Source organism: Andrographis paniculata, unplaced genomic scaffold, assembly GCF_009805555.1.
Source record: "Andrographis paniculata isolate CXL003 unplaced genomic scaffold, ASM980555v1 Contig5END, whole genome shotgun sequence".
Classification (NCBI taxonomy): Eukaryota; Viridiplantae; Streptophyta; class Magnoliopsida; order Lamiales; family Acanthaceae; genus Andrographis; species Andrographis paniculata.
Window position 1 is genome coordinate 2,267,386 of NW_026137595.1, and position 24,930 is coordinate 2,292,315.

At 34.6% G+C, this 24,930-nt stretch overlaps 1 protein-coding gene and 1 pseudogene across 3 annotated transcripts; both read left to right on the plus strand.

Moving 5' to 3' along the window:
- The first annotated feature begins 2,906 nt into the window (after positions 1 to 2,906).
- On the plus strand, positions 2,907 to 11,370 carry LOC127259115 (extensin-2-like; annotated as a pseudogene).
- Positions 11,371 to 20,201: 8,831 nt separating this feature from the next.
- LOC127259149 (linoleate 13S-lipoxygenase 3-1, chloroplastic-like) lies at positions 20,202 to 24,543 on the plus strand. Of its 3 annotated transcripts, none has more exons than XM_051286294.1 (9): positions 20,202 to 20,656; positions 20,752 to 21,026; positions 21,432 to 21,672; positions 21,749 to 22,081; positions 22,165 to 22,250; positions 22,338 to 22,445; positions 22,512 to 22,813; positions 22,888 to 23,154; positions 23,412 to 24,543. In XM_051286294.1, the coding sequence occupies exons 1-9, from the start codon at positions 20,299 to 20,301 to the stop codon at positions 24,166 to 24,168; spliced, it is 2,727 nt and encodes a 908-aa protein (XP_051142251.1). In that variant the 5' UTR covers positions 20,202 to 20,298; the 3' UTR covers positions 24,169 to 24,543. The 3 variants fall into 3 exon arrangements, with proteins under 3 accessions (XP_051142251.1, XP_051142252.1, XP_051142253.1); XM_051286295.1 differs by having other exon boundaries at positions 20,532 to 20,661; XM_051286296.1 differs by having other exon boundaries at positions 20,550 to 20,656; positions 20,734 to 21,026.
- Positions 24,544 to 24,930: the final 387 nt, after the last annotated feature.

Consider the following 24,930-nt stretch of genomic DNA (forward strand, 5'->3'; position numbering starts at 1 on the left):
ATCCAAAATCTAAATTCAACATTGGACTAAAATAGAAAATTAGCTACTCATGCTCAAAATAAATGAAAGCGATAAAATAAAGATAACGATGATCTCCCGGTAGCTATTTCTTTCATAACGACTCCCCTAATCCTTCAAGCTATGAAATGTGAGTGTAAATTATGATATCCCATCTAAGGCCTTGATCCTCCTTTTATAGACAATTAAGCTTTCAATCGGCTTTTTAATCGCTCTTTAATTATTCATTTCCATACTATAATCATGCTACCAATTCTTTTAAATCACGAGTTTCCTTGGCACACATGCTTAAATCAAATTCTTCCATAATTCTTTGATCGAAAATTTGGCATGACGGTCAATCACTCAATTCCCTTGCACCAATCAATAATATTTCAAAATTGAATAGAAATCTATCCATAATATTAATTATATTTTATAATTTATCTATAAAAATATAGAATAATATATGCTTTATCAGCAATGTATCATTTTAATGTTTAGTTCAATTATGTTCCCATCACTCACTTTCGAGTGTTTCTTTATTTTGTTTCTGCATTTTGAATTTTAAGTGAAACATATAATTGTTGAATGTGGTGTTTTATATAAAATATTAATACTCCTCCGTCCAGGTCAAATGTACAATTTTTCTATAATTATATTTGATTGATTATTAAAATTATGTAAGATGATTTTGATATTTTATATATAAAATTATTATATAGTTTTTGGTAATTTACGTAAAAGTTACTATAATAGGAAAAATATACCTATACATTAGACAAACAGAAATTGTAAAAATGATACATATGACTGGGACGAAGACGGCCTATTTTTAAAGAATAGTAAAATTTGTTAAAAAAAAAAAAAAAAACCTCAAATGGTATCATGTGGTAAATTTGATATATACATATATAATATTTTTTTTATGACTCAATTTGATGTTAAATACATATGATAGATTTTAACTCAGGAGATATTCACTAAATACCTAGAACCAAATAGTACATTAACTCGACAACAACAAACCTACAACATTTATTATCTTCTCTTAGCCTCTGGCTTTTTTTTACATCGCAATGTACAAAAAACTGTTTATCACACCATATAATAATACCGAGTAACCGTCTAATTGAAAGTAAATTTGCTTACAAGTTCATCTCATCCGGTTGAACTACTTTAATCTCCATCTACAGGTACACTTCCAATCACTTTGGAAACTTGAAATCAATTTCAATACATAGAGAACGAAAATCACCGGGTGTTTTCCTTTGAGATTGGTTTGGAAAAGATTAGTTTGTGTTTCATTTGGATTTGAATCTTTGGTAGTTTTGAGAAGCTGTAATTTCTTTGGCCTACTAGGTTTTGTTTGAGTTTGAGAGATTGTGATAGATAGTAGTGATTTGATACTGAACATTTATTTATTTTTCAAGAGTTTGGATTAAATTTTATAATTTATTTTAAAATATTTTTTTATTAAGAAAAATATAAATAGAATAAATTATGACATAAAAAATATTCACCGTCTCCCGGTGATTCTCGTCATTACCCTTCAATGTAGCTGCGCCGATGGTCCTCCTTTGTTGAGTGGTGGCGAGGAGATGGACAAACATTGTTCTACTGTCGCCGTCAATTAATCGAGAGAGAGGATCAAGCTCAGGCGATTCGAACTAGCTGTGGGTTTGGAAGGTAAGTTTCAAAGTGGGAGGGATAGATGGAGTTTATTAAAAGTGAAACATAAAAAGTAACAATTGGTTAAAAGCTACTTAGGTAGATGAGTTGGGAAAACTAGGAATACAATCATAATATTTATGAGATCACTCAGGATAATTTCACTTAGTATTTCTATCTCTAGGGGTCTCTCTCTTCAAATCTCTATACAAATTTACTTTGGGTAAACTGTTTATTTTTAAAAAAATTTCGAGCTCTTTTATCATTTTAATTATACAACTAAAGTTTGTGTTGAGATAATTCCGTAAGTAAAAATATTTTTTATATTTGGTCCTCCAGCATGAAAATGTCTATGTGGCATTAGTGTAGTAAAAGTATTATGATAAGACACATGTTCAAGTCAATTTTCAAAAACTAATCCATGAAACATTTCAAATATCCAATGAGTTGAGCCATGACAAAAATAGACAAATAGCAAATCATATTCACAATAAAGAAGAAAAAAGGAAAAGTAAAAATTTGTATCCTCTCCGTTTCACATGTATGCCATACTTTCAATTTTTGTCCGTCTCATATATTATGTCACTTTTTAATCATATATTAATTCTATTTTAAATTTTACTCATATAATTTTAATTTTTTTTATTAAATTAACTATCTTGATTTATAATTATTTGTATTATATTATAATTAATTTTACTAATATATATATTTAATTATTTACTAATTATATTCCTTTTAAATTTTGGTGTCTACTATTATCTATGGAGGGAGCAGTATATAAAAACTAACCTGTCAACATGTCTCCAACAAATTGAATGTTTAAGCATTTAGAATTTGCTATTACTTAATTGTATTTATACACATAAAATTACAAGCAGAATTAGGGATGCATATACCAAATAGGGAAGAACATTCAGACACCAATTCTTAGGGTTTGACTTCTCTTACAAATGCACAAGAAATTGGATTGAAATTGTACCAACGAGGGGTAGCACTCATCGAACCCTATGATTGATATTCTGTCCTTTAAGCTTTATTTTTGGTTGTGTTATAAAAAAATTAACTCGATGATTGAATCTTGTTACTATATAAAGGCTATGGTAACATTCTCAAGAGCGCACTAAATCAAACCAACATTCTTTTCTATCCCTTTGTGGTTGTCGAGATTAGCTGCGGCTCACCGGAGAATGGGAACTCCGGGAAGGTTGCGCCAATGGCGTCACCTTGCCTACGCAATGGCGTTGTACTTCATTGCCATTGGCGCGCTTGTTCAAACTATGGCTGATAGGCTTTACTATCCTGATAAATCCGTGAAAGATATACCAGAGATTCAAAACAATAAAAAATCATACTGAGATATTTTAGATATTCAGTTTTAGATTTAGTAGATTTATATTTAGATTTGATCTTATTCATAGATTAAATTACTTAGATTTGAGACTATCGAGTTTGTTTTGTATTGTCTATATATAGGCTCTTTATTTTGATGATCAATAAGACGGATGTCAAATGGAGCGGGTTAGCCCCGGACCCGCCCCGGACCCGCTCTTAATAGTGCGGGTTCGGGTCTAAATAATATGTTTCGGGGCAGGTTGTGGATTTAAAATTTTAAACCCGGCCGGGTTTGGGGCGGGTTACGGGTTTTACTAAAAATCCGCCCCAACCCGGACCCGGACCCGAACCCGGATATTTTTTAAAATTATTATAACTAATATATATGTACATTTATATAATAAAAATATATTATTTATTTACTTAAATAATTTTAAATATAAAATTCAATTAGTCGCCTACTCCAAATAATTTTTTAAAATTATTATACCTAATATATGTATATTTATATAATAAAAATATATTATTTATTTATTTATCTTATTTTTATGGATCAATATTTGATTGTTTTTAGATTTTTTTTAGTGCTTTTAATGCTATTTGTTTTAGTATTCGATTGTTAAAAAAATATTTATTATTATATATTTAAAAAAAATGGGTTTGCTGGGTTGGCCCCGAACCCGGAGGGTTCGGGGCGGGGTGGATCCTGGGGCCAGGTGGAAGCGGGGCGGGGCGGGGCGGGTCACGGAGCCTAATATTTTCTAGCGGGGCGGGTCTCAGGGCCTGCAGAACCCGTCCCGAACTCGCCCCGTTGACATGCCTAATAAGACAATCTCATTATTTTCCCCAAAAATTTCTAACATGGTATCAGAGCCTATTCTTCTTATGCCATAGATATAGCCTACCAACTCGTGTTTCTCCGGGTACATTCAACTTGGATTGTACCCGGAGGTCTTGTGATTTTGAGATCATGCCTTTGCAAGTCTGTCTTTATGCAAATCGTCTCGTCTCCGATCTGTCATCTGTCTGCTGCTTGTCGCAATCTGAAATTTTCGTTGCTTGTCTCTTGCCTGCAAGCGATCTGAAACGATCTGCCATATGTCCGTTGTTTGTCCGTTGTTGCGTGCGATCTGCCATCTGTTGTTGCGTGCGATCTGCCATCTGTCGTTGTCTGTCTGTTGCTGCGTGCGATATGTGATTTGTCGTTGTCTATCTGTTGCCTGCGATCTGCCATCTTTCATTGCTTATTTGTTGCCGAAAATCTGTCTATGATCTGCTATCTGTCCGCTGTTTGTCTGTTGCTTGTGTGAGATCTGATTTGTCCGATGTTTGCGATTTGTCTGTTTTCGGCTCCGGTGGTCATATGGTTTCGACTCCGTTGGATAGTCATCTCGTTTTCAACTCTAGTGGAGAATCATCTCGTTTTCAGCTCCGGTGGAGAGTCATCTTGTTTTCGGCTCCTGTGGAGTCATGTCGTTTTCGGCTCCCGTGGATTCACCTCGTTTTCGGCTCCGGTGGAGTCATTTGATTTTCGGCTCCGGTGGAGTCATCTGGTTTTCGGCTCCGGTGGAGTCATGTCATTTTCGGCTCCAGTTGAGTCATGTCATTTTTTGCTCCGGTGGAGTCATCTCGTTTCGGCACCGGTGGAGTCATGTCGTTTTTTTTTTTTGCTCCGAAAGAGTCATGTGGTTTTCGGGCTGTGGTGGAGTTATCTCGTTTTCGGCCATTTCGTTTTCGGCTCCGGTGGAGTCATCTCATTTTTAGCTCTAGTGGAGTCATCTCGTTTTCGGTTCCGGTGGAGTCATCTCGTTTTTGGCTTAGGTGGAGAGTCATCTCATTTTCGACTCCGGTGGAGTCATCTAGTTTTCGGCTCAGGTGGAGAGTCATCTCATTTTCGGCTCCGGTGGAGAGTCATCTTATTTTCGGCTCTGGTGGAGTCATCTCGTTTTCGGCTCCGGTAGAGTCATCTCTTTTTTTGCTCCGGGGTGTAAAGTCATCTCGTTTTTTGCTCCGATGGAGAGTCAACTATTATTTTTATTTGTGTTTTTGTTTTGCGTCTATATTCAACTTTCTTATCAAACTCAAATTGGTTTATGTTATACCACTTGAGTTTGAGAGGGATGTTGAGATATTTTAGATATTCGGTTTTAGATTTAGTAGATTTATATTTAGATTTGATCTTATTCATAGATTAGATTACTTAGATTTGAATCTATCGAGTTTGTTTTGTATTGCCTATATATAGGCTCCTTATTTTGATGATTAGTAACACAATCTCATTATTTTCCCCCAAAATTTCTAACACATATCAATATATTTCACCACCTCCACCACTTTATGTGTACAAGTCGCCTCCTCCACCATCGCCTTCTCCGCCGCCTACCTATGTCTACAAGTCACCGCCCCCACCATCACTATCACGACCGCCACCTTATGAATATAAGTCGCCGCCTCCTCCACCATCGCCTTCTCCACCGCCTCCCTATGTCTACAAGCCACCGCCCCCACCATCACTATCACGACCGCCACTTTATGTATATAAGTCGCCGCCTCCACCATCTCCATCTCCGCCACCTTCCTATGTGTACAAGTCACTGCCTCCACCATCTCCATCACCACCGCCTCTTTATGTGTATAAATCACCTCCACCATCTTCATGACCACCACCCCCATACATTTACAAGTCACCACCACCACCATCTCCTTCCCTCCACCCCTATATATTTATAAATCTCCTCCTCACCATCTCCATCACCGCCACCGCCATATGTCTACAAGTCTCCACCACCACCATCACAATCACTTCCTCCAACTTATATGTACAAGTCACCACCTCCACCATCTCCATAACCACCGCCTCCGTATATCTACAAGTCACCTCCTCCACCATTGCCGTCACCTCCGCCACCTTATATCTACAAGTCACCTCCTACACCATCTCCATCACCACCGCCCCCCTATCTCTACAAGTCATCACCTCCACCATCTCCATCACCACCGCCTCCGTATATCTACAAGTCGCCACCTCCACCATTGCCGTCACCTCCGCCACCTTATATCTACAAGTCACCTCCTACACCATCTCCATCACCACCGCCCCCCTATCTCTACAAGTCATCACCTCCACCATCTCCATCACCACCGCCTCCGTATATCTACAAGTCGCCACCTCCACCATTGCCGTCACCTCCGCCACCTTACATCTACAAGGCACCTCCTCCACTATTCCCGTCACCTCCACCACCATATGTCTATAAGTCAACACCTCCACCATCCCCGTCACCGCCGCCACCTTATATCTACAAGTCACCTCCTCCACCATCCCTGTCACCTCCGCCACCGTATGCCTATAAGTCACCACCTCCACCATCTCGATCACCTCCGCCACCTTATAGCTATTAAGTCATGGCCGGCCCTCATGTTTATTAATTACTATTTCAACATTACCAAGCTCGCGTTAATTCTTGATTGTGAATTCGGATGAAGTATAAGTTTTTTTTTTTTTTTTTTTTTTTGTTCTATATGTTTATTGAAATGAGCCTGTCGTACTTTACGGAACGATCTTTTAAGTGATTGTTATCAAATTCCGTTGGTTTGATTCGATGGTATTTAAGATCCTTAGGTGTTGCAATGCATTGTTTTTGTTTCAGTCGTTTTTTTTTAATCAATTTAAGATTTTTTTTAAAAAAATTCCATTTAATATATATTTCTGGATTTTTTTTTTTTTGTTTTTTTTGTTTTTTTTTTTGGTTTTAGATGTTCAGATTCCAATAATCCATGGAAGATGAATTTCACTTACAAATGTACATATAATTGCCTCTCATGATATTGCTAATAACTTTATTGCACGATGGTTGAACATGAACATGATAATGATAAAATTTAAAATTTTAAGCGGTGACAATCAAATTTTGTAGTGGTAACATAATTATTAAATTATAAAAATATTCTTTTGACGGAAATCATTGGTGGCACGTGCCAATATATATATATATATATATATTTTGAATCGAATCAAGTTAATTTTTTCTACAAGATAAACCCAAAATGCAAGAAACATAAGCAAGGCTAAACATAAAGAGTCAAACAAGTCAATGAAAGATAATAGAAGATTTGAGGGATCAATGAAGATTAAAGAGGGATTATTCTCGGAATTAAAAAGAATTTAAGAGCATCACAGAGAAAAAAAAAAAAAAGAACAAATTAATCGGGAAGTGCAAGAAAGACCTTACAATCACAAGTCCAACCCCTACACCACCAGGCCATCCCTTACGTGAATTGAATCTTTTTTGTTGATTGGTATTTGTGCAATTTTTGTTTTTCATGCCTATATGTGTAAATTTTTGTGTTCCATGTCTATAAGTTGTCTTTTTCTCGTTGTCTGATTTCAGATCATTATAACAATTGTGTACCAATATTGAACAATTACATCTGTGAAGTGCTGAATTAGGGATTGAATTATCAAATCTAGAAAATTTTTCATAATTAACTGAATATTTTGATTGGATATTGCTTGGGCTATACTCAATTGGCCAAAACCGTTGCAACCAATACAATTAGGAAAAATAGAGTGTTTAGTCGTATCTTATGCATATAATCAATTTATAATTGATCAACTACATTATTTTGATCCATATTCGAATCCCTTACCTCATTCCTCGTAATGTATATTTTATATTTATTTGATTCCTATTGTTCATTCATTAGTAGTTTATTTTAAATTTGACTTGTTTTACCTTGTTTATGATAATTTCTTTTTAAGCAAGTGGTCTTTTAAACACTGAGATTCTTTTGTTTTAACAAAATTTTAACTATTCATTTTTATTTTTTTTTCAAAAACTATCAAATCAAATAATTATTTTCTATTTTTATATTATACTTTAAATATATTTTACATTCAAAATATCACAAGAATATCTATTTATATTAAATCAAACAATTATTTAAATTCAATTTTTACTGTTAAAAAATTCAAACCCACAAACAAACACACCAATAGATTTTCTTTTTTATTATAGGTGTTTTTTTTGTTTTTAATTTTTATTTTAATAGTGAATTGGCTGTTATATTTTGCATAGCAAAAACAATAGTTTGGGGTCAGGTGTTTTAAACCACTGAGACCTCGTGTTCATAAGTTCACCTACTACAACAATTCGGTTGTACTTTTACCGGCGAATAACTCTTTTACTCATTAGACAGGGGAGTCATTATGCATATAATTATTTTGGCAAAATTGCCCATAACTCCCTTGTGGTTTCGAAACTCAACGTAAATTTCCCCTCTACTTTAAAAATTGCATGACGCCCCTTATACTTTAAAAAATATTGCATGAAACCACTTTGTGATTTCGAAACTCAGCATAAATCCCTATTTTACATTAAAAAATTGCATGACGCTAACTTATATTTTAAAAAATATTGCATAAAACCCCCATGTCATGCAAAACATATAGATAGGAAATCATCTTCTTATCACATGAGGAAAGTTTCATGGTGGTGGGGTTTCATGCAACGTTTTTTAAAACACAAGGGAGTACTACGCCGTTTTTAAACTATAGGGGGAAACGGCGCCGAGTTTCCAAACCACACGAGGGATATAAGCAGTTTTGCCAATTATTTTAAACTATAGGACCAAACATACTTTGGAGATAGGTAATGATCAACTTGTGTAAAATTAAAGATAGGAACTAACAGAAGAGAATATTAGGTCTCATGCCATATAAAAATGAATTATCTGATTTCATTGATGAAATACCGTACATATTTATTGTGAAATATAATTACCCTAATTAAGTTTTAGCAATACACAAATTAGTCTAGAATATTAGAAATATTGTAAATATGACCACTACCAAAATTACAAAGTATACGAGACATATACTTAGATAAAATTAGGTATTTCAACAAATAACATAAGATGTGAATCAAAATAACTGATAATCAATACAAACAAAAGTAGGGATGCATGTACTAAACAGGACAGCATATTGAGACACCAACTCTTAGGATTTGACTTTTCTTTAAAATGAACAAGAAAAGGGAATGAAATTGTCCCAACGAGGGGTAGCACTCTTCTAATTTATAGTTGACATTATGTGCCTTAATAGCATTCTTTCTGGCAGCATCTTTGTGTGTTAAAGAATTCCTCAAATGATTGAATCTTGCTACTATATAAGGGCTATGGTACCATTGCTATAGCACACAAAACAAACCCTGCATTCTTTTCTATCCTTTTTGGTTGTCGAGATCCGCTGCGGCTTACCGGAGAATGGGAACTCCGGTGAGGTTGCGCCAATGGCGTCACCTTGCCTACGCAATGGCGTTGTACTTCATTGCCATTGGCGCACTTGTTCAAACTATGGCCGATGAGCTTTACTATCCTGATAGTTCCGTGAAAGATGATATACCGGAAGTTGCAGATGGTAAAAAACCATATAAATATAAGTCACCTCCTCCGCCATCGTCACCGCCTCCACCATCTTATGTGTATAGCTCACCACCTCCACCATCCCCATCACCGCCATCTCCATATGTCTATAAATCGCCACCCCCACCATCCCCATCACCACCACCTCCTTATGTCTACCAATCTCCACCTCCACCATCGCCGTCACCTCCGCCACCTTATGTGTACAAGTCACCCCCTCCACCATCTCCATCGCCACCACCTCCATACATTTACAAGTCACCGCCGCCACCATTGCCATCACCACCACCTCCCTATGTCTACAAGTCACCACCGCCACCATCGCCATCACCGCCGCCTCCCTATGTATATAAATCACCTCCTCCACCATCGCCATCACCGCCACATCCCTATGTCTACAAGTCACCACCGCCACCATCGCCATCACCGCCGCCTCCCTATGTATATAAATCACCTCCTCCACCATCGTCATCACCGCCGCCTCCCTATGTTTATAAATCACCGCCGCCACCATCACCATCACCGCCACCTCCCTATGTCTACAAGTCACCACCGCCACCATCGACATCACCGCAGCCTCCCTATGTATATAAATCACCTCCTCCACCATCGCCATCACCGCCGCCTCCCTATGTTTATAAATCACCGCCGCCACCATCACCATCACCGCCGCCTCCCTATGTTTATAAATCACCGCCGCCACCATCGCCATCACCGCCACCTCCCTATGTCTACAAGTCACCTCCTCCACCATCGCCATCACCGCCGCCTCCCTATGTATATAAATCACCTCCTCCACCATCGCCATCACCGCCGCCTCCCTATGTTTATAAATCACCGCCGCCTCCCTATGTTTATAAATCACCACCGCCACCATCGCCATCACCGCCGCCTCCCTATGTATATAAATCACCTCCTCCACCATCGCCATCACCGCCACCTCCCTATGTTTATAAATCACCGCCGCCACCATCACCATCACCGAAGCCTCCCTATGTTTATAAATCACCGCCGCCACCATCACCATCACCACCGCCTCCCTATGTTTATAAATCACCGCCGCCACCATCACCATCACCACCGCCTCCCTATGTTTATAAATCACCGCCGCCACTATCGCCATCACCGCCACCTCCTCATGTCTACAAGTCACCACCGCCACCATCGCCATCACCGCCACCTCCCTATGTCTACAAATCACCACCGCCACCATCGCCATCACCGCCGCCTCCCTATGTATATAAATCACCTCCTCCACCATCGCCATCACCGCCACCATTGCTATCACCGCCACCTCTCTATGTCTACAAATCGCCACCGCCACCATTGCTATCACCGCCGCCTCCCTATGTCTACAAATCACCACCTCCACCATCGCCATCACCTCCACCACCTTATGTATATAAATCACCTCCTCCACCATCTCCATCATCGCCACGTCCCTATGTCTACAAATCCCCACCCCCGCCATCGCCATCACCTCCACCACCTTATGTATACAAGTCTCCCCCTCCACCATCTCCATCACCGCCACCTCCATATGTATACAAGTCACCACCTCCACCATCTCCGTCACCTCCACCTCCATATATCTACAAGTCACCACCTCCACCATCTTCATCACCACCGCCGCCATACAATTAATAAGTCACCACCCCCACCCCCACCATCTCCATTGACTCCAACTTATATCCATTAGTCCCATTCACTGCCTCATGTTTATTAGTTGCCATATACCACCATTTTCACATTAATTCTTGGTTGCAAATTCGATGAAGTGTGTCGTTTTTATTTTATTTTTCTAATTTTATGCCTATGTTTTTTTAAATGCTCCTATCGTCCGTTACGGATCGATCTTTAAGTGATTGTAATTCAAATTTCTTTGGTTTGATTCGAATTGTATGCTTATATATAAAAGATTTCATGGGAAGATCTTAACATGCTGCCATTGTATTGTTTTTATATTAGTGTTTATTTTTAATCAACTGAAGATAAATAAAACTTCTGTTTGATGTAATACAGGAATTTTAAATAACTGAATCTTTAGATTTCAAATATTTTATAAGTTCTTTTAACTTATGTATTGTATCCAAAAATTCCGATATCTTAACTTCGCGACGGCCTAAGAAATTCGATCGAAAAATAGATAAAGAGTCCCCTAGAGCACTCCAGAAAGCCCTAAAGGAAGAATAAAACTCTAAGCACCTCGATTGTTTCATTATTTATATGTCTAATCCACTATCTAGTGACAACTGAAAATCTTCAAAATCATTCAATGATCAATTATTTTCCCTTCCCTCCTCATGCATATCAACCATTGTAACTTTAAGATCACTTCTCCTGCTCAAATTTTCTTCTTGCAAAAATATGCTTCGAAATCCTCCATGGGCTAACATTCTCTCCTCTGGGCTCAACCGATTTGGGTTTCATTTCTTTACCGGGCTTCCACTGAACCGGGCTGCTTTATCATTTGGGCTTTGCTTCCATTTTAAATTTCTAGGCCCAACATTATGTTTTTTTGTTTGTTTATTTTTTTACCTAAGGCTGTAATTGTTATTGTTATGTCTTTGAATTAATTTTCCTATTATTTTTCTACAATAGAATAATTAAAAAGAAAAGGAGAAGTATAGAATAACAACTCAGCAAAATCACATGACAAAAACGAATAAGATGCACGAAGGTTGAACAACGTGAACATGAGTTACACTACAAAAAAATAATATATTTGTAACGCAATTCCGTCCCTAAAGTTCACGTAGCTAACGTAATTTCATTCCTAATTCCGTCTCTAATGTCATTAGAAACGAAAAAAGTAGATTTAGAGACAAAAATATTTTATTACAAAAATGATTTTTTCTTTTAGTGTTATTCAATAAAATTCTTAATAAACGTGGATTAATTGATTTCTAAGCTCATACAGGTCGAGCATTTCTTGTTGTAGGTTTAAACAATTTTAAAAACTAGTTACAACCCGATAATTTGTTTAAGAAAAGGAATAAATCCCATGCATATAATGATCATTAAAAAATCAAAAGATCGTTTAATTACTTACACTACAAGAAAAAATTATTTTTGTAACAAATTTTTTTTTTGTCTCTAAATCTACTTTTTCCGTTACTAATAACATTAGAGACGGAATCAGTAATAGAATTACGTTAACTACGTGAACTTTAGGGACAGAATTCCGTTACAAATATATTATTTTTTTATAGTGTTATACCTAATAAACTGGAATGTAAGATGACTAAACTATATAAGGTCTACGGGCCATATATAATATTGAGAAAATTGAAAAAAATATCTCACACATATACTAATTATCACTTTTATCCTGTGTTTATTTCACTGGCAAAATATATCTCACATGTTTGCAAAAGTCATTATTTCTATCATTTGGCCGCGCGTGGCCGCGCGTACGTAACCGTGCGTGGTGTGAATGTCATGCGCAGGCAAATGACATAAATAGCGACTTTTGTAAACATGTAAGATATATTTAGCATAAATATATTTATACTATTTATTTTATTATATACATATGGTTTTTCCTTTTTTTTTTTTTTTTTTTTAAATCAAAAGGGCCCTAAGAGCATGTGCAATGACATGCATATAGGCTGCCTTCAATTGCAACAGAGGCTTCTTATATTACAGTCATAAAAAATAATTACACAATAGTTTTCAAATATAGGCAAAATAACAATATTTTCTTGGGTTTGATCTGGTGTCAGACAAGAGAAGCATTTCTCAGGCTTTAAAAATTATCTAATGTTGTATAAATTATTGTACGATTTTTATAATTAAATATTTGTGTTAGACTGTAAACAAGATCATGTAAGCTCCACATCACCTAATAGAGGCTAATTTATCCATAACCATTGCATATGCTCTAAAGGGCTCCAAATTTTTTGGCCCTGGGCGTGGCCTCAGGTGGCCCATACCCAGGCCGGAGCTGATGGTCTATGGATGTGTGATAGATAATGCATATTTTATGATCAAAAGATTGATAACCGGTGATGTCTAATGTTTAAAGATAACCGATCTTCTATTTTTATAGTATTCAATGAAAATTCTTTATTTAGACCAGGATCCCTTCGAGATTTTAGAAATAGGGTCGTAAAAACTAGGGAGAAAGCGGATAATATCGTTGAATGCATCGGCCAAATAACTAATCTATTATTCCCGTTAAATTATGTAGGATGATCTTCAAATATCATATGATTAAGAAATAAACTCGATCTCGAAACCTAGCTTAGGCTCTGATACAATGTCGAAATTTAATGACCGTTTTACCTAAAAGCTCGAACTTGTTAGAAAAACTAAGCCAATATTCATATATCCGCAAACGGGAATCCCCAACAGAAACTATCACATATTTATAGGAGTAATATGCAGAACTTCAAATTAAGAATATTGAAATAAAAGACAAGTTTAAGCACCATTAGAGAAGCAACCAAAATAGTTAGCATCACAATTCCAAGCTCAGATCGAAGTTTAAAATAAAAAATTTTAAGATTTGATTAATTTAACTTTACATAAACTTAATTGATTATAAGATTGTGGTTAGGATTGTTAGATTTTTATTTAATTTTTTTTTATTGAATTGACTACTTGTATTTATAAATTTTTATTTTATGCAGTATTTTATTATTAGTGATTTGAATATTATGTTTAAATTTTTTATTTTGTGCTAATATTTTCAAATTGTTTTGTATTCAATTAATATTAATAATATTTTAGTTTTAAAATTTATATATTGTATCAACGTTTTGTTGTTGCGGCTATTATTTACATGAAAAGTTGCCAGCAAAATTTTTGGTATAATTATTTTATTGTTTTGTGGCAAGCATCATTACAACAAATCAAGACAATTTATGTAGCAAAATATTGGGTTTGTTCACATGGCAAACATATATTATGGCAAATAATATGAAATAATTTTATGAAATATTATGTTGCAAAATTTCATGACAATTTATGTAGCCAAATTAAAATTGTGCTAATTTTATATCATTTGACATATATATTTTATAATTTTTTTATACTGTAGTGCGACTAATGTTTAAGGACAAATATGAAATAAATAAAATCAGACTAAAAATGCTGTTATGAAATATTGAGTGAGATGTTTTTTTTTAGAAATTAACTTTTAGGATTTAACAAGCTTTTTTAAAAAGTTTATTTATCACACTCTAAGTAACGGCTTGACTTATTAAACAACTAAAAACTATTGAATAGGATAAAAATTATTCTATAAGCTGATTACTAAACACCCTCTATGATGGAGATAAAATAGTAAGACATGTGACTCGATTTCGCTGTAAAAAAATTCTTCTCTAAAAAGATTTTTAAGTTGGATTCAATAATGGAGAGCGATTGATGATTCAATGAAGACCTCTTTTCGATCGAATGAGGACAAGACAAAAAATAAAAAAAAACAACAATAACAAGTTGAAGGCGTTTAAGTCATGTGGATAATGTAAGATATATGGTCGAGTCAATGGGGATCAAATCATATCTTTAAAGATTGGCATGCATGGCTAATATATTACTCCATCCGTCCCGGCTAATTTGTCCCATTTACATTAGGCACGAAATTTTAAGTATTATGTAATTAGTAAGTAATTAGAAAGTGTATTAGTAAAAATAATTATAATTTAATAAAAATAATTTTGGATTAAGATTAAAATGACTAAATAGTTTAATTAAAAAAATTATAAATTATGGATTTTAAAATGTGATTAAAGTGTATAATTGTATTTAAAAAAAAAACAAATTATATAGAACGAACTAAAATAGAAATAGTGGACAAGTTAAGTGGCACTACAAAAAAATAATATATTTGTAACGGAATTCCGTCCCTAAAGTTCACGTAGTTAACGTAATTCTATTACTAATTCCTACCCTAATTGTGTTTAATGAAAATAGAGTTTATTCCATAAATCGACATGGCCCAACACGCCCCCTCAGGTGCAAGTGGGTCTGCGAAACTTGCACATGCATATGCCACAAAATAAGGACGGGCGGGACTCGAACTCGAGACCTAACCTAGGCTCTGATACCATGTCGAGAAACTAATGACCGTCTCACCTAAAAGCTCGAACTTATTAGGGAAACTAAGCCACTAGTTACATATCCCGCAAACGGGAGTCCTCAACATGTGAACAAAAAAATTTTGTTATAAAAATAATTTTTTATTGTAGCGTGGGATGAAAGGAGTATATATATATATATATATATATATATATATGCTCTACATAGAATTGAAGAGCAGATAATAACCCTGAAAGGATATATGGGATGGATAAATCCACATAATTCCTCACCACACAATATCTCAACATGCATTTTAAAAAAAATAAATAACTAATTTATAATTATGAAATTGTTTATATATATATATTGTAGGGTAAATTATCTTTTGTGTTTTAGCATAAATCCCCAAGATTCTTTAGTATTTATTTATTACACGAATTAAAATATGCACAAAACATTAATCAGATTAAAGCTCATATTTTACTCTAATACACTTAATTATATAAATTTTATATAAATAAAAAATTTAAATAATTCATTTAATAATAGGTTTTTCTTTTTTGAGAATGTTACGTAATATTATTTTTAAAAATTAAAAATAGAAGATTGATAATTTATTTATTAATTTAAGTAAGACTATTTAAGATATTTGATTTCTTTTACTTATATTAAATCGTATATAATTAGAAGCATATTTACAATCAAACATTTTGAACGAAAAAATTTCTTGTACATATTTTTATTTAATACAAAAAATTTCATATAATAAATAAAATATAATATATTTTATTCATTTATAAAAAAACATAAGCAATATTATATAATTTATTCTATTTTGTATTGCCTCACATATTTTGAAGAAAATTAATTACAGTATAATTGAATGAATAATAGAATTAAATATCTATTAAATAAATTAGAATATCTTGTGTCATATATGCTATAGTCCGTTCCTTGATTGCTTCAATTTATTTATCTTGTATTATATGTGCTATAGCCCGTTCTTTAATAAATTTTTAACTAAATAAATATATATTTTATTCGTCCACCAATTTTAGTCGACTTTCTTTATAAAGTTACAAAGAAATAAAATTAAAATTGATAGCCGGAGGCGGTAGCGAAACTAACATCTAAATTGGGGGGGTAAAATGTTATACTGATCTCTCCGTCCCATTGAAAGGTTGTCATTTTCTGTTTTCGTCTGTCTCAAAATAAGGTTGCCGTTTTCTAATTTAGTAATTGTACCACCTACCTAATATAATAAATACCCTTCCAACTTACACTATATTACACAAATGTTATTTTCGTCTTTTTCGCTACAATCCATTTAAATAAATAATAATGACAGAATTATATATGAATTTAGATAATTTTAGGGGAACAAATTGTATATAAATATATAAAAATTAATATTTTTAATACTAAAAAAATTATAAAAAATTTTGGCTTGGGATCGCTAGCGTAGTTCCGTCACTGAAGGAAGCATAACTTATTCTAAATATCTTGCTACTCGCATGATTTGTGTTTAATCAGTAAATTTTTAAATTTTTTATATAAATAAATTTAATGTAATATTTTATGAGAAAAAAAAAAATTTATTTGTGAAAATTAAATTATATAATAAATATAAAAAAATTATAAAATTATTTTCCTTTTTCATTTATATGCAACAATTTTACTTATTTGTTCTTCTATATACAATTGTAAATATTCCAAAAGTCATAAATGGGTTGCTTGACTTTTACAAAACTACACACAAATAACGTTTCTCTTTTGTTATTACTTTATTCAAAATTTTATTACTTTTATATTAAAGAGGGGTAACTAATTTGTTATTATTTTTTTCTAATTATTGTAATAATTTTTATTAATTTTCAAATAAATTTTTTATAATACTTCAAACTTTACGTTTATACTTGCCATACTTTTATATTATAATAGTGGAGTATTATTTTTTTTTTCTTAAATTTTCATGTATGAGATTGTGACATAATTAGCCCCAGGGAGTAATATTATATCTCTCGAGTCTAAAATATTTAAGAAATAACCAAAATAAATATTTTAATATAGTTGTTGATTTCAATATATACATAAAAGCATACAATATATATATCTTCATAACATAACATATATTGTGTTATGGGGTCTCGTATACTGAGTTATAATATAATATATGATGTAACATAAATATGTATCCGATCAAATCAGTAGTAATTAGCACTATGTTTGATTTCAATGGATTAGCTTCGAATCATAGTCTTATCTTTAATATAATAATGCTTTCATAGTTTGTAATAATTAGTAAAAAAATTCAATTTTTTTTTTTAAATATTACATTTCCAATAAAAATATATTGTTATTATTTTTTAAAAAAAATCTAAATAAAATTATAGCAAATGTAACAAATTTAATACTATTTTCATAGATTTTAATAGCAAATACTCCCTCCCCCCTATATTATTTAGACCTATTTTCATAGATTTTAATAGCAAATACTCTCTCCCTCATATCTAATTTAGACCTATTATTGTAAATAAAAGAATTTATGTAAAATATAACTAATAAATAATTCAAAAGTATATTAGTAAAAAGAATCATTTTATAGTAAAAATAATTATATATTAAAATTAAGATAACTAGTTTAATTAAAATTAAAAAAAATTATAAATAATAAAATTTAACATGCGATTAAAGTGTACACTCATATTTCAAAAAAAAAAATTGATAAATTAGATAAGATCAATGAAAATAGAAAATAATGACAAATTATGTCGGACGAAAGGAGCTATACAAAGCACCAAAGTTCCTTATAAATGAAAACACTGAAAAATAAGAGAAGATACATGAATAAAATTTGAACAATCTAACTTGTAGATTTTAAAAATATTTCAAAATTAAAACTACTTAAAAGTTATAGTTCCAATAAAAATACCTTATTTTCTCAAGTAAAATATTAAATCAAAATACTAGTAAATTAAAATTTTAAATTAATAATCTATTTTAAATCAATTTCAAACAACAAGCAAACAATCTACTTTTATAATACTCATGGATTTGTTTGTTTTTTCATTTCAAACACAAATTATTATTATTATTATTATTAATTTTTTTTTACTATTTTCAATAATGGTGAGATATTTTTAGATATTCAGTTTTGGATTTAGTAGATTTATATCTAGATTTGATCTTATTCATAGATTAGATTACTTAGATTTGAATCTATCGAGTTTGTTTTGTATGACCTATATAGAGGCTCCTGACGATAATAAGACAATATCATTATTTTTCCCCAAAATTTCTAACATGGTATCAGAGCCTATTTTTTCATGTTATATATAGCTTACCAATCCGCGTTTCTCCGGGTACCTTCAACCTAGATTGTACCCGGAGGTCTTGTGATTTTGATATATGTCTTTGCAAGTCTGTCTTTTTGCAAATCTGTCTGCTGCCTGTATGATTTTGCATGCAATCTGAAATTTGTCTGCGATCTACATATGAAATCTATTTGCGACCTGTCTGTTATCTACCATATGTCCATTGTCTGTTTGTTGCCGCGTTCGATCTGCCATCTGTCGTTGTCTGCGTGCGATCTGTCATCTTTCGTTGCTTGTTTATTGCCGGAAATCTGTCTACGATCTACGATCTGCCATCTGTCCGTTGCTTGTCTGTTGCCCGCGTGCGATATGAAACCTGTCTGCGATCTGCCATCTGTCTGCTGCTTCTCTGTTGCCTGCGTACAATCTGAAATCTCCGCTGCTTGTCTATTGCCTGCGTGCAATCTGAAACTTGTATGCAATCTGTCATCTTGCTTGTCTGTTGTCTGCGTGCGATCTGTTTGGTGTTTGCGATCTATCGTTTTCGGCTCTGGTGGAGAGTTATCTCGTTTTTTACTTTGGTGGAGAGTCATGTCGTTTTCGGCTCCGGTGGAGTCCTGTCGTTTTCGGCTCCGGTGGAGTCCTGCCGTTTTCGTCTCCGGTAGAGTTATTCATAGATTAGATTACTTAGTCTATGTTTTGTATGGCCTAGCTCCTTATTTTGACGATAATAAGACAATATCATTATTTTTTCCCAAAATTTCTAACAAATAAAAATACAATATTACATCTTATAAAAAAATAGTATTTAATTCGATATTTTTGTAAATATATATATTTGATATGATGTTTTAAAAAATTTAAAATAATACTCCTCTCGGACAAATTGTCCATGTCACTGTAGATATAAAAAATTAGATAAAATATAATTAGTAATTAATTAAAAGGTATACTATTAAAAAGAATTATTCTATAATAAAAATAATTATGAATTAAAATTAAGATTACTAAATATTTAATTAAGATTTAAAATATTATAAATTATGAATTTTAAAATGTGATTAAAATTTATAATTATGTTTAAAAATAAATTACGTAGAACAGATCAAAATAAAAAAAATGAACAATTTATATAAAAATAAATAAGTATCAAGGTGCTACACCAATCAAATCAGCGTAATGCTTATTTGATTGGTCAAAGTAAAGGTCAGCATATATTATGTACTATATTACATATTTATAATACTAACGTATGTTATTTTATAACTCATCCTATAATATCTTATAATACAATATATCTTAGTGATATGCAAAAATATATATTTATTACATATCCTCACCCTAATGTCAAATATCAGAAAATGATATCTAAACAAAACCCAAAACTTTCAGTAGTATTTATTTTATTGAAATGCAAAAACTTCCAAATCGAAAACTTTCACCAAAAGTCGTTGTGTACCTATAAAAAAAAAAATATCTGGCAAAAGAGTGTCGAACTCAAAGGTTCCTCACAACAGCAACAACAATGGCGATCACCTCCATCTCTCTTGCCAAAGCTTTCACCCTTCATCATTCACCAGCTTTTCCCCTTTCCTTATTACACACCAACAACAAAACATACAAACTCACTTACGGCGCCACGCCGGACATAACCCGGCAAGAAAAGTTGCATTTTCCGAGGATGCGCAAGATTGTAATGACGCTGAAAGAATCCCCTGCTGCAGCAATGCAAGAGAAGCCCGCAATGCCTAATTCGACAGCTCTTGTAACCATAAAGTTTAAGAAAGCAGGGAATTTTGCGGAGCTTATTAGTCGCGGCGTGAAGGCTGCATTAGGACAGGAAGGTGTAATTCTGCAGTTAGTGAGCAACGAAGTTGATCCAAGTAAGGTGATTGCGTGTTTTTTGCTCGATACATAATTGTTTTATCGAGATTTGTATGTAGTGTTTTTAATTCAAAAGCTTTTGGTTGATGTGAAGAAACAATGAAGGCAAAGGTTAGCAAAGAAGTAGTAGTAAAATGGTCGAATAGCGAAAAGGTTGAAGGAAAAGGCGAAGGCGATGATTGTACTTACAAGGTGAAGTTTGATATTGATCCCGACTTTGGTATCCCGGGAGGTATCCAAGTTCGGAGTCAATGTGACGAAGAGTTCTTCCTAGTGAGTGCATCGGTTGGAGAAGTTCAATTCATTTGCCGATCATGGGTGCAGCCGGAAAAGATCAGCCCGGGGGCGAGGATCTTCTTCATTAACAAGGTAAGAACAAGAACATAATCCCAAGTTGTTTTCTTTGTGATGTCTTAAAAGTCACGGGAACGATAAATTTTAGAGTGGTTGAAATTTAATCAAAACGAAAGAAATATCTTGTCGAACTATAATATAGTATGCCAAATTTCTATATTAGTTTTTGCTGTGTTGTGAAGCTCAAGTTCAAGCGATAAAGAGTACTGTACATTCAACCCTTTGGGCTTGTCCGTACAATTTTTGTACTACTTGCCAGCCAATGAATTACATTTAATACTAGTGAAAATATCTATCTTCAAAATGTCAATGACCGAATTGGATCACCAAATTATCGGGACATAAATCAATTTGATTGAACTGGATTACCAAATTATCGGTGTGTTATGCTGATTTTCAGTACTCTATGCAATGAAACAGGCATATCTACCTTCTCAGACTCCATCGGGACTGATCGAGCTCCGGCGGCGAGAACTTACCGATTTAAAAGGCGACGGGAAGGGATCACGGCTGCCAACTGACAGAATATACGACTACGACGTGTATAATGACCTTGGCAAGCCCGACGAAGGACCTGATTTAGCAAGGCCTACTCTCGGTGGTAATCCAAACTATCCTTACCCGAGAAGGTGTCGAACAGGGCGCCCGCCAACAGCTACTGGTATTTACAAAACATCGATTATTAGCAATCAACATTTGATGCAACTTATGAATTGCTGAATGAATGATTTATACAGACAAGAATGCCGAGAGTCCGCCAAGCGATCTGCATCCCTTGTACGTCCCTAGAGACGAAGAATACGAAGAACAGAAACAGGAATTCGTGTCGCAAGGACAGATGAACCTGCTGCTCCGCAACATAATTCCTACTGTGATAGCTCAAATATTCGGCGAGGAGAACTTCTACTTAGCAGTAGAAGTCGACAGCGAACAGGGACGAAGTAAGACCAAAATAAAAGTCGCGTCGCTCGACAAAGTTTTGAATGGAAATCCATTCTTGAATATTCTTCGTGGCGCTCATGACATAATAGAGGGATCCTTTAACTTGGATCCTCCGAAGTACATTTCAAGTGCGTCGTAAATTAGTCCTACCATCGTAGAAATGGATGTTTTTTCGAGGTTTTAACAATGTATATAATCGATCTTCTACCAGAGGAGTTCGTGTGGGGATTACCGGACGATGAATTTGGTCGACGAGTTCTTGCTGGAAGCAACCCTGTAAGCATAGAGAAGCTGAAGGTAAGCACAAACAGAGCAAGTATAACACAGAAGTTTTCGACATTAAAGTTTAAGCTCTGCTAACAGTAGGAATCAATCGTTGCGCAGATTTTTCCTCCGGTAAGCAAACTCGATTCTTCAATCTACGGGCCGCAAGAATCAGCATTGAAAGAAGAACACATAACAAGGTTTTTAGAAGGAATGTCTGTGAAACAGGTATGGGAAAGAATGAGTAATTTTGTGATATATCGATGCATATAGTAATCGAATATACATTTTAAGGCGATGGATGCAGATAAGCTGTTTATATTGAACTACCATGACATCTATCTCCCATTCGTGGATCGAATAAATGCAATCGAAGGGCGCAAGACGTATGCGACAAGAACAATTTTCTTCTTGACTTCATTTGGAACTTTGAAGCCCATTGCAATCGAGCTTAGCCTCCCGGTGTCGGATGAGAAAGTCTCGTGTAAAAGAGTTCTCACTCCTCCGACTAATGGCGCCACCGACTGGCTATGGGAACTCGGCAAAGAGCACGCCTGCACGAACGACGCAGCTGTCGACACCCTTGTTAATCACTGGTACTAAAAAAAATGCAAAAGAATCGAAATTCAAGTAAAATAATCATACCTTTAAGTTCAAAATTTTTCGACAGGATGAGGATTCATGCTTGTATGGAGCCATTCGTCGTAGCAGCTCATCGACACCTAAGCGCGATGCACCCGATCTTCAAGCTGCTGCATCCTCACACACGGTATTTGATTAGGACCAATGCGTTCAATCGAGATGGCGTCATCAACGCAGGTTCAGCTATCGAGAACTTCAACGCTCCCGCCAAGTATTGCAAGCAGCTTGGCTGTTCGGCGTATAAAGAATATTGGAGGTTCGACTTGGAAGGCCTTCCGGAAGATCTCATTACAAGGTTTGTTCCTTACCTTTATCCCCGAGAAAATTGCAAAATAATACCATATATATATTCTTCATTATCACTTTTGTATTTTATTTATCTCGGTGGCAAAATATATCCTATATGTTTGCAAAAGTCACTATTTCTTGTGTGAGCATTACACATGGCAAAGGACAGAAATAGCGACTTTTGCAAATATGTAGGATATATTTTGTGAGCCCTTTTCGCACTTTCATTTCTTTGTATAAATGATCGTTGCGCTCAATTTACAGAGGAATGGCAGTGCCTGACTCGACGCAGCCCCACGGACTAAAACTTACAATCGAGGATTACCCGTACGCGCAGGATGGCCTCCTTATATGGTCAGCAATCGAAAATCTGGTGACAAAATATGTGAATTACTACTATCCAGAGGCAAATCTTATTCAGAATGACACAGAATTACAAGCTTGGTACAATGAGGCAGTCGAAACAGGTCATGCCGATCGCGCGCAAGCGAATTGGTGGCCTAACCTCTCGACACAGAGCGATCTCATCGGCATTCTGACAACTATCATATGGAAAGTAACAGGACAGCATGCTGTCCACAACTTCGGCGCATATCCTTACGGTGGCTACTTCCCTGCTCGGCCTCCATTTATGAGAAAATTTCTCCCCTCTGAGCAAGATCCTGACTATGATCGCTTTCTTGCGAATCCTCGCGAGTATTTCCTGTCGTCGATTCCGAGTTTTATTCAGGCAACACAGTATGCATCTGTTCTCGATACAGGCTCGGCTCATTCTCCGGATGAAGAATACATTGGAGAGAGGAAAGACCTGTCGAGTTGGGGCGGGGTGCCGGAGATTTTAGAGGCGTTCGGCAAATTCTCCATGGATATGAAATCGATTGAGGAGGAGATTGTTCGAAGGAACTCGGATTCGGGACTGAGAAACAGGTGTGGAGGTGGAGCATCCCCTTTTGAACTGCTGATTCCGAGCTCGGAATCGGGGACGACGAGTAGAGGTGTACCTAACAGTGTAACATTATGACAAGAATTTGAGTGTGTTCAACGATTTAAATGGACAATCGGTGTGTTTAAATCATGTTATATAGAGGAAATAAGTCTCCGGGCATGGAACATGTATTGCGATACACATTTTACGAAGAGTGTGGAGAATTTGTGAAACAAAACCACAATGATCTATATATTTGAAGCGGTCAAATCAAGTATTTTCATTAGTATCTTTCTATGAATTTGAGAGAGAATACATCGAAAATGTATAGATGTCAAAAGCAAAAGCAAAACCTTAGTGCACGTGCCCCAGAAATTGTACGGACATATTCCGTAAGGGATGGCGTGGAGATGGACGTGACAGTAAAATTATGGGTTGAAATTCTGATGCTTTTAGATTTTGCTTAGCACACATGGTTCTCTAGTATGACTTATCTTGTCAGACCTAGTTTCTACACAGCTAATTTACTTGAACATCCTGTACTAAAAAAATAAACAAACAAATAAATAAAAATTATATGGACATAGTTCGATGTACATTACTCTTTTATGCTCAACTTCGGGCTTTATAACACAACAGTTTATCTACATGAACATGAACATGAACTTTTATATGAAGTTATCACAACATACAATATTTAAATTAAAATTTTGTACAATACATTGTTAGAAGTCATTCTTTGGGGATGCAAATTAGATCATCACCACCATACATCTTTAATTATTGGTATAATAATTTGTTTGAGGTTTTGAATTTTGAGTTTAATTCATTGGTAAAAATTTTGAATTTAAATAATTT

What these genes read in the sequence shown, in the direction of transcription:
- LOC127259149 (XM_051286294.1), top strand. Translation starts at nt 20,299, where the DNA reads ATGGCGATCACCTCCATCTCTCTTGCCAAAGCTTTCACCCTTCATCAT. An exon ending in GGATCTTCTTCATTAACAAG is followed by an intron (nt 21,027 to 21,431) that starts GTAAGAACAAGA and finishes GCAATGAAACAG; the next exon opens with GCATATCTACCTTCTCAGAC. An exon ending in GCGCCCGCCAACAGCTACTG is followed by an intron (nt 21,673 to 21,748) that starts GTATTTACAAAA and finishes TGATTTATACAG; the next exon opens with ACAAGAATGCCGAGAGTCCG.